This window comes from Nannospalax galili, unplaced genomic scaffold, assembly GCF_000622305.1.
Source record: "Nannospalax galili isolate Female #2095 unplaced genomic scaffold, S.galili_v1.0 scaffold1437, whole genome shotgun sequence".
NCBI classification, from domain to species: Eukaryota; Metazoa; Chordata; class Mammalia; order Rodentia; family Spalacidae; genus Nannospalax; species Nannospalax galili.
Window position 1 is genome coordinate 614,813 of NW_008341050.1, and position 9,179 is coordinate 623,991.

Below are 9,179 nucleotides of genomic sequence, written 5' to 3' on the forward strand. Positions count from 1 at the left end.
CTGTAACTGCAGTGAGTCACCTGTCCTCTTGATCAAAGAGGCCGTGGAGACCCCACCAAATGGACTTGAACCAGTGTCCATTCTACAAAGGGGGGGTGGGTCAACACAGAGAAAACATTTCCTCCATGCTTCCAAGTGAAGCCAGCCATGGTCGAGTAGGACCTTTGACTTATCTTCACACAGATGGAATTGGTAAAAGGAGCCAGGGGGTTCCTCCCAAGCCCATGTGACTCCTGAGGAGCAGATCCTCAAATAGCCTTAAGAGTAAATATAAATTGGTTTATCTGGGCCAACTGTAGGATCTTAAACACCCAAAAGGAAAGTATAACCAAAGATTAAAGGGGTCAATATAATTTTTTAAGAGTCCATATGTGTAGCTAAAGGCTACATAACAAGCAACAATGCCAGACAGGAGATCCCTTCCTTTGAGTTGTTGGCCAGGGTGGCCCAAGAGACTCCCAGACAGTAACCCAGCAAAGACCTAGGAAAATGAACAGCAGACTCCAATCTTATCTAAAGGAATATTGACAACTGATTGCTGCTAGATGAGGAACAGCTGATCTTAAAACAAGGCTCTCTAGATAGGCTGACTAGATTCAGCAGACGGACAAGCTCTGGGGAACAGCTAGGGGCACTGACAACACAGTGAACAGTAATGGCGATGACAGAGTATATGGGCTCCAGTTGGGGGGGGCTATGGGAGGGTGCCATTTGGGAAATGGGTATATCGATGAATAAGATTGTTTGGGATGTTCTTTATGATATACACAGACAAAAAATCAACAAATGAGTTATATTTGAGGAGGAAGCATAAAAATTTACTTAATGTTAATTAGTAGATGTGAAAAACATTACCATTGAAATCTACCTAATGACTTCATATTCTATATGTTCAGGTGCTAAGGATCCAAGTGTAACAGACTATGACTAGTAATAATCAGATATATAGAGATTAGAGACACATGTGCAAACATCTAAGCGTTAATAGGAATAAAAATAAGTCTTTCTGTAGGAAACAGTGTATTTAAAAATGAAATGGCGATCTTAAAGGTTAAAAACTCATTCAATGTTATGTCTTACAGGGTTTATACCGAGTTCAATATTGTATCTCTGTTAATTCAACTGTGAACCTAAAAATATTTACAAGCCACTTTTGAAAGAGATGTATCTTTGCTATGGAAATTGTTACTGAATATGTTAAAGTTGTAAGAAATGCTTCTAATCATGTGGTTATTAAATAAATTTTAAAAACCTCTTAAAACATCTTAAGGAAACTAAAAAGTTTGGGTGTGAGAATGGGTATTCGGTAAACTACTAGGTGTCTGTGCACACATTTATCTCGAGTTTAAATTTCAAATACGTCTGATTTCCTGTATCTTTGCTTTCAACTGAAAAATGGGAATACTACACGTCATTGAAGAGATAGTTGGTGTTAATGTGAATACTTAAAAAGATAAGCTTTGATAACCTTACCATACTAATAATGTACCGATGGTGAGAGTTCATAATACTTGCTCCATTGTCACAAAGTGAACTTCCACCTGTGTAACTAAATCAACCTTCTAAGGTCTTAACAGAGCTTCCATGATGTAGAGAATACAGGAAAAGCCCATGCCATCCCCACAAATCTGTAGTCTCAAAAATTGAGGGGGGGTGTCTTCAAAGTACACAGGTGTGTCAGATATGACTTGTTTTTCCCTGCCTTGTTTTTACAGTTGAAACTGAAAGATGAAGCTCTGCTTGCAGAAATCCACACTGTCCAGGAAATGGTTGGTTTTGGAAATCCATCTTTCTGACACCCTTTCAAGTGAAGACTTTTTGATATGGGACTCTGGGTATATTTCCGTCCCAAATTGTCAATATATGAAACCTAGCTATTTCCATTGGCTGTTGACAGTAAGTTGGATCACAATAAAAATTAAAAAAAAAAACAAAAAACAAAAAACAAAACCCTCACTTAGAAAAAATTCAACATCACTTCATCCTTGCCCCTCACCCTCTCGGGACATGTTTTGGCAAAGTCGGGAGACTATGGGAAGGTAAGACGCACATTCACGAACAGGGAAACAGGAAATAAACTAGTTCCTTGTAACCCTGCTCCTGTCAGACCACTGTGGGGTTCCCCCGCATCCCCCAATCCCAGGAGGGCTAGCCTCGCCTCTCGGCTCCAGGGCGGCTCAGCGTGCACCCGCCCTGCCCACCGGGCTGAATGACCTGAGCACTCAACCGCAGCCTAGTAAGGCTCCAAATCAGCTCAGGGAGGGCGTTTTGCTGAGCACTCATGGGTCGTGTGGACAGGCTGGGATCTTAACATCCCGCACCTCCAGGGCTGCCAGAGTTCAGGCAGCGCCGGGAGACTCCAGGGTGCGCCTACTAGGAGGGGAAGCGGAAGGGGCGAGGCGAGCGGGGCTCCGAGCCACTAGTGTTGGAGGGAAAGCGGAAGGGGCGGGGCGAGCGGCCAGCGGCTCCAGCAGTCCGGCTTTCGCGCTCCTTGGACGCTGCGGTCCCGGCGGGGTCGGGGGGCGCACCCAGGCGGTGGAGCTGACCTGTGCCGCACCATGGTCCACCTCAGTGAGTCCGCGGGGACTGCCGGGCGGCGCGGGCTGGGGTGCCTCAGGTCTCCTCAGGTGGGCGCCGGCCTGGGCGCGGACGGCCGACGGAACCCGGCTGCCGGCTGCGGCCCGCCGCCCAGCCTGCCCCTCCCGGCTTTTACCGGAGTCCTCTGATGCGTTTGAGAGAGCGTCTCGCTACGTAGCCCCGGCTGGCCTGGAACTCGCTGTGTAAGACCAGGCTGGCCCCTGCAAGCGTGTAACAGATGAGGCCGCCCAGTCGAGGGTACGACCAAGTCACAGCCGTTAGTGACAGGTTGTGAGGCGGGGGAAAGGAAACGCACCTTCGGCAGGCCAGCAGCGGCACCTGAGCCCATCGATTAAGCGACGGCCCTGCCGCGGAAGGAGGAGGGCTGTGTGCGGGCCTCGCGTGGCAGTTGCGCTCGCCGAGCCTGTGTGTTGACCTGGTCTTTCTCCACAGCCCCCGCCCTCTGCAAAGCCTACCGCGGAGGCCACCTGACCATCCGCCTTGCGCGGGGCGGCTGCGCCAACCGACCCTTCTACCGGATCGTAGCGGCGCACAACAAGTGTCCCCGGGATGGCCGCTTCGTGGAGCAGCTGGGCTCCTACGACCCACTGCCCAACAGCAATGGGGAGAAGCTGGTGGCCCTCAACCTGGTCAGGATCCGGCACTGGATTGGCTGTGGGGCTCACCTCTCTAAACCCATGGAGAAACTTCTGGGTAATCCCTGATCTGAGACCGTAGGCTAAGGGGTGTTGTATGAGGTCAGGGAAATGGAGGATTTCCATTCCCCAGGACACCCTCATAGGCGAGGAAACTAAAGTGATTTCGTTGATTGACATTTTTAATCTGGAGACCACTTTTGTTGGAGCGACTTGAATTTTGTCCTAAAAATGGAACTAATGGGTCTTGGATGTCCAGCTCTCAATGTACTTTTTTTCTCCCAGTAAGGAGAGTTGTGTCAGGAAGCACACGCCCACCATCTTCCTGCAGTGAGAGCGGGGAAGCCAGTTTGGCAAGTCAGGAGCGGAGTTTACATCTACACTCCATGCTCTGCTCAAGTCTTGGATCTCGATTCTGTGAGGCAGAATTCCCAGGGAAGCACTGGTTTGTACCATAGCTTAACGAGAATCCTGTTGCTTTCAGGTCTTTCCGGCTTTTTCCCTCTACATCCCATGATGATCACAAATGCTGAGAGACTACGAAGAAAGAGGGCACGTGAAGTCCTAGCTTCTCAGGAAACAGACACAGAGCCTACAGAAAAAACAGAAGCACACTGACTCAGTGAACACAGCCACGAGTGCAAGTCAAGGGCCTCAAAACCCTTGTGTAGAGCTGTTGGGTTTGAGGGTCAATAAAGGGCATTTTCCAAGTCACTTGTGCTTGTCTGCCTAGCTGGACTAGGGGCCAGGTAGAGGTTTGTTCTTGTCCGTCCTGAGAGCTGGCTGTAGAAACTTGTTAGGTTTTTCTGCCTTCATCTTGGCAGAATCAATAGCTGCAAGGAGGACTGGACTTTGGAGAGCCCTGGATCACTTGGGCAGCTTTACAGTATCCTGCCTCCTAGTGCTTAGCTGCTTCAAAGCCCTCACCAGGAATGTGCTTGGCCCATTCAGACGTTTCTCTTTTTTTTTTTTTTTTTTTGGTCTGTTTTAAGACAGTGTCTCCCAGTAGCCCCAGCTGGCCTGGAACTCACAGATCTGCCTGCCTCTGCCTCCTGAGTGCTGGGATTAAAGGCGGGTGGCAGCACACCTGGGACTCTTAAAATTTTTTTTTTTTTTTTTTTGTCTTTGAGATAGAGTCTCCCTGTAGCCCCAGCTGACCTGGATTTGCTATGGAGACCAGGCTGGCCTTGAACTCACAGAGATCCACCTGCCTCTGCCTCAGGAGTGCTGCCACCGCGCCCGGCCTCTCAAATTTTTTAAAAATTTTATGTATGAGCATTTTGCCTGCAGTGCCCCATACGCATGCACTGCCCATGGACACCAGAACTGGAGTAACTGGCAGTTGTTAGACACCTTGAAAATGCTGGAACGGAACCCATGTCCCCTAGAAGAGCAGGCACTGCTCTTAATCACTAAGCGCCAAACATTTCCTTATTTTATTTTTAGTTTTTATGTGTATGAGTGTATTGCTTGCATATATCTGAGTGCACTTTCATTGTGCAGTGCCTGCAGAGGTCAGAAGAGGATGTCAGATTCCCCTGGAACTGGAATTAGGATGCTTGTTAGCTGCCACGTGGGTGCTGGGAATTGAACCTGGTCCTCTGCAAGAGCAGCCAGCCCTCTTACCTACTGAGTCGTTTCTCCAGCCCCACATTTCCTTTAAGATAACATACTCTCACTGTAGCCCTGGCTGGTATGGATCCTGTTATGTAGACCAAGCTGACCTTGAACTTGCTTCCTGAGTGCTGGGATTACAGGCTAGAGCCACTATGCCTGGCCCAAATGTTTCTTTAATCATAATCATCCCACAAGCTTCAAGAAAAGTTACCTTATTGTTTGTGTAATTGGAGGTCTACATTGTTTTCTTGACACATAATTAACATTTACAAAGATGGATTGTAAAAGTCACTTCAGAGCTATAATAAGCCTACATTAAGAATGAAAAATTAGGAGGAAGCTAATACTGCATACCATCATATACCCAATACTCTTGCAAAGTTGTGAGAATTATAAAGCATCATGAATAAATCAGATTGTATTTTTTCAGATAAGGAAGCTTTGGTTCAGGATGTGGAAACTTTAGTTTTATATGATTTAGATCCCTATGTGCCGATCCACAAAATCTCTTCCAATGAGAATGTTGTTTACATGAGGGGAAAAAAATGGTAGAGGGCTTTACAAAAGTACTTAAAAAGTAATACAGGCTGAGGAGATGGCTCAAAGCACATTGCTGCACAGTTGTGAGGTCCTGAGTTCAAATCCCCAGAATTCACCTAAAAGCCGAACAGGAAGCAGAAGAGCCTATAATGCTAGCACTCCTGTGAAGAAAAGGGTGGCAGAAATGGGAGATTGTGTAGAAGCTCACAGGCAGCTAGCCTGGTGTGCACAGTGGACAACAGTAGAGGAGACCTTGACTCAAAGTAGAAAGTAAGGACCTGAGGTTGTACTCTGCCACATGTGTACTGAGGCATGTACATGGCCCATATCCACACAGCAATGTGCCCAGATACACACCTTATACAAAAGAAAGCCAGTGAATCATTTAGGTATTGTGAGTTTGGGAATATAGATTGCAGAGTGTATGAAATAAAATATAATATCTGTCTTACCAGCACTCTAGGATTCTACAGCCAGAAGCACAAATGACTGAGGTACAAGAGACCTGTAGAGGGCTTATCTCACCTTATCTTGTGAGACAGGGTGTCTTACTGAAACTTGTACTCACAAGTTGGCTAGACTAGCCAGCAAGCTGTCTTCCCAGCTTGGTTTTTTTTTGTCTTTTTGAGACGGTCTCCTTGTAGCCCCAGCTGTCCTGGAACTCACCATGTAGACCAAGCTGGCCTTGAACTCACAACAATCTGCCTGCCTCTGCCTCCCAAATGCTAGGACTAAAAGCATGCGCCACCATGCCTGGCTCCAGCTTGGGTTTTTAAGATAAGCTGTCAAGTCATTATTTCCCCCCAATTGTTTTCGGTGACGGAGCAGGTGGGTGGGATTAATTCTAATGTCAAATCCTTGTCATATTAAAAGGTTTTGTTTTTTGTTTTGTCTTTTTTGAGACAGGGTCTCCTTGTAGCCCCAGCTGTCCTGGAACTCACCATGTAGACCAGGCTGGCCTCGAACTCACAAAGATCCGCCTGCCTCTGCCTCCCAAGTGCTGGGATTAAAGTAATGCGTGCGCCACCACGCCCGGCAAAAGTTTTTTTTTTTTGTGTGTGTGTGTATGTATGTATGTATGTATGTATGTATGTATGTATATGTTTAGGCTTCTTCCTGCATGGGTCCAGAGAGAGCAATATTCCAGCAGCCCTTACTGTGGGTAGTCTCTTGAGCCTGTAGCTGTGACGCTTTGAGGATCGGTCACCTTAGAAGAAAACAAAGCTCAGCCTTTAGGATGAGCCATGTGAAATTTCGACCACTTTAAAACAGACCACTTTAAAACCTTGTCATTACATTAATTTACTTATTTTGGGTGATGCGGTTGGGGGCGTGGCAGTGCGCGCCTACCATCTTGGGCACCCGGGAACCGAACCCGGGCTGTCAGGTCTCGCGGCAAGTGCCCAGGCCGGTGGGCATCTGGCCAGCCCTTTTGCTTCTTTCTGTTAGGAGAGAACCTTTCGGCTGACGTGCACGTATCATGTCTGAGCACGCTTCCACGCCAGACCCTGAGAAAGCCCGGCACCCTACTTCTAGCGTAGGGGAGGCGCGGCTGTGGGGACCCGGAAGGCGGGCTTCCACCCTAGCACCGCCCCGCCGCCAGCACTCCTTCGCAGGCGGAGCCATGACCACGTCCGCTTTACTGCCGCCGCAAAGCGCGCGGGCCCTGCTGGCCCCACCCCCGCCGCGCCTCCTATGACGCAGGCGCCCTGGGCTCTTTGGGCGGGAAAAGGCCTAGGCGGACGCGGCAGCCGCTTGGACAGGCTCCCTGCGGCTTTGGCGGAACTGCGTCGCCCGGCATGGGGCTGCTGGAGCTGTGCGAGCAGGAGTTCCGCACCGCCGACCTGTACCGGGTGCTGGGCGTGCGGCGCGAGGCTTCCGACGGCGAGGTCCGCCGCGGCTACCACAAGGTGTCCCTGCAAGTGCACCCCGACCGGGTGGACGCGGGCCAGAAGGAGGATGCCACCCGCCGCTTCCAGGTACGTGGGTTGGCGCCGGCCGTCGCACCGCCGCCGGGCTTTTGCGGGTCTGTGGTGCAGCCCCTTGGCCTGGCGTTTTCACATTCTGGCACACGGTGGCATTGGGAATTCAGGGGGACTTTGGATGCTTTTCCTGCAGATTCTCGGGAGAGTCTATGCGGTTCTAAGTGACAAAGAGCAGAGAGCAGTGTACGATGAGCAGGGGACAGTGGATGAGGACTCTGCTGGGCCCAGCCAGGACCGGGACTGGGAGGCGTATTGGAAGTTGCTGTTTAAAAAGGTATATGGCTTGGGAGGCCGCTTGAACAACTCCCATCATTCAGTCGACATGTAAAATTCCCGAAGTTAAAGCAGTCTTCCTTGTTACTAGATATCTCTAGAGGACATTCAAGCTTTTGAAAAAACATACAAAGGTTCTGAAGAAGAGCTGGCTGATATTAAACAGGCCTATCTGGACTTCAAGGGCGACATGGACCAGATCATGGAATCTGTGCTTTGTGTGCAGTACACAGAGGAACCCAGGATAAGGAACATCATTCAACAAGCTATTGATGCCAGAGAGGTCCCATCCTATAATGCCTTTGTCAAAGAGTCAAAACAAAAAATGAATGCAAGAAAAAGGAGGGTGAGTGTGAATGTTACTCAACTTTATATCTCCACTGCTTCCAAAAAGGATCTTAGGGTATTTACACAATGGAAGTAGATTACTGAAATATAGCACCCATGTGATGAGATGGTCATACCAGATCATCAAGAAAACTTTATTTGGGTATGTTGTTCTTAAAGTTATTTCACTTCATGGATGGTTTCCTATCACCTGGAAGTGACACTGACATACTTTTCCTGTGGGCAAGTGCTTGTGGCTTTGCTGAAGCATTCTTCAGGAGGTGTATGGAGCTGGCACATAGCAGAAGCAGGTGGTCCTCACTTGGTAGATGTACAGGGAGGAGAGGCAATGGCCGTGTCTTGTTAAAAGTGGAGCTGGCCAGATGTGGTGGTGCACCTGTTACTCTAGTGCTGAGGAGGCTAAGGCAGGAGGATTGCTAGTTTTGAAGTCAGGCTGATGTGGAGTGGTTGTCAAATATGTGGTAGGACCTGAATTCAATCTCCAGAACTGTCCAAAAGAGGGTGAGATTATCCTATAAATGCATTTAATTACGAAAAAAGATTTAACTGAGAAGCTGGAGAGATGGCTACACTGGCACATACTGTCTTGCAGAGAATCGGGTAGATTCTCAGCAACCATGCTAGGTGGCCCACAAGCACTTGTAACTCCAGCTCCAGGGAATCTGACACCTCTAGCCTCTTGGGTACCTGCACTCCCATGCACACAGACACAGATACACAAGAACATAATTAAAAATAAAAATATTTTTTGGGGGGCTGGAGAGATGGCTCAGCGGTTAAGAACACTGGCTGTTCTTGCAGAAGACCTGAGTTCAAATCCCAGCACCCACATGGCAGCTAACAACTGTCTGTAACTCCAGTTCCAGGGGATCCGACAGCCTCTTCTGTCCTCAGGCATTGTACGTCATGGGTGCACTTACCTATGTACAGGCAATACACGCGTACACATAAAATAAAAATAATAAAATGAAAATACATATTTTCCAAAAAAATGTTTTTATCTGGGAGTGATGGCATATACTGTAATCTCAGCACTTGGGAGGCTGAAGCAAGAGGATCATGAGTTCAAGGTATTCTACCCAGAGTTCAAGGGCAGCCTGGGCTACATAGTGAGACCTGGCTCAAAGAAAAGAAAAAATAAATAAATAAGAAAATCTTGAAATAAAAGGAACTCAAATGTTAA

The 9,179-nt window shown here is 48.3% G+C and overlaps 4 protein-coding genes across 5 annotated transcripts in view; 3 read left to right on the forward strand and 1 right to left on the reverse strand.

Annotated features, from left to right (window-relative positions):
- Positions 1-1,879, forward strand: part of Cfap70 (cilia and flagella associated protein 70) — a 77,965-nt gene extending 76,086 nt beyond the window's left edge. For both annotated transcript variants that reach the window (XM_008836601.3, XM_029565155.1), the window contains one exon: positions 1,716-1,879. In XM_008836601.3, the coding sequence (XP_008834823.1) occupies positions 1,716-1,796 (81 nt within the window). In that variant the 3' untranslated portion in view covers positions 1,797-1,879. The remainder of the gene's footprint in view (positions 1-1,715) is intronic.
- Positions 1,880-2,417: 538 nt separating this feature from the next.
- On the forward strand, positions 2,418-3,947 carry Mrps16 (mitochondrial ribosomal protein S16). Its single transcript, XM_008836602.2, has 3 exons — positions 2,418-2,571; positions 3,031-3,291; positions 3,718-3,947. Exons 1-3 carry the CDS (start codon positions 2,559-2,561, stop codon positions 3,849-3,851), a joined length of 408 nt encoding a protein of 135 aa, XP_008834824.1. The 5' UTR covers positions 2,418-2,558; the 3' UTR covers positions 3,852-3,947.
- A 3,135-nt stretch (positions 3,948-7,082) lies between these two features.
- The window catches only part of Dnajc9 (DnaJ heat shock protein family (Hsp40) member C9), a 6,821-nt gene continuing 4,724 nt past the window's right edge, over positions 7,083-9,179 (forward strand). Inside the window, exons 1-3 of the mRNA XM_008836604.3 lie at positions 7,083-7,369; positions 7,509-7,649; positions 7,740-7,994. Coding sequence (XP_008834826.1) covers positions 7,190-7,369; positions 7,509-7,649; positions 7,740-7,994 — 576 coding nt within the window. The 5' untranslated portion in view covers positions 7,083-7,189. The remainder of the gene's footprint in view (positions 7,370-7,508; positions 7,650-7,739; positions 7,995-9,179) is intronic.
- The window catches only part of Fam149b1 (family with sequence similarity 149 member B1), a 57,110-nt gene continuing 55,943 nt past the window's right edge, over positions 8,013-9,179 (reverse strand). Inside the window, exon 12 of the mRNA XM_029565133.1 lies at positions 8,013-8,483. Within this exon, the coding sequence (XP_029420993.1) occupies positions 8,376-8,483 (108 nt within the window). The 3' untranslated portion in view covers positions 8,013-8,375. The remainder of the gene's footprint in view (positions 8,484-9,179) is intronic.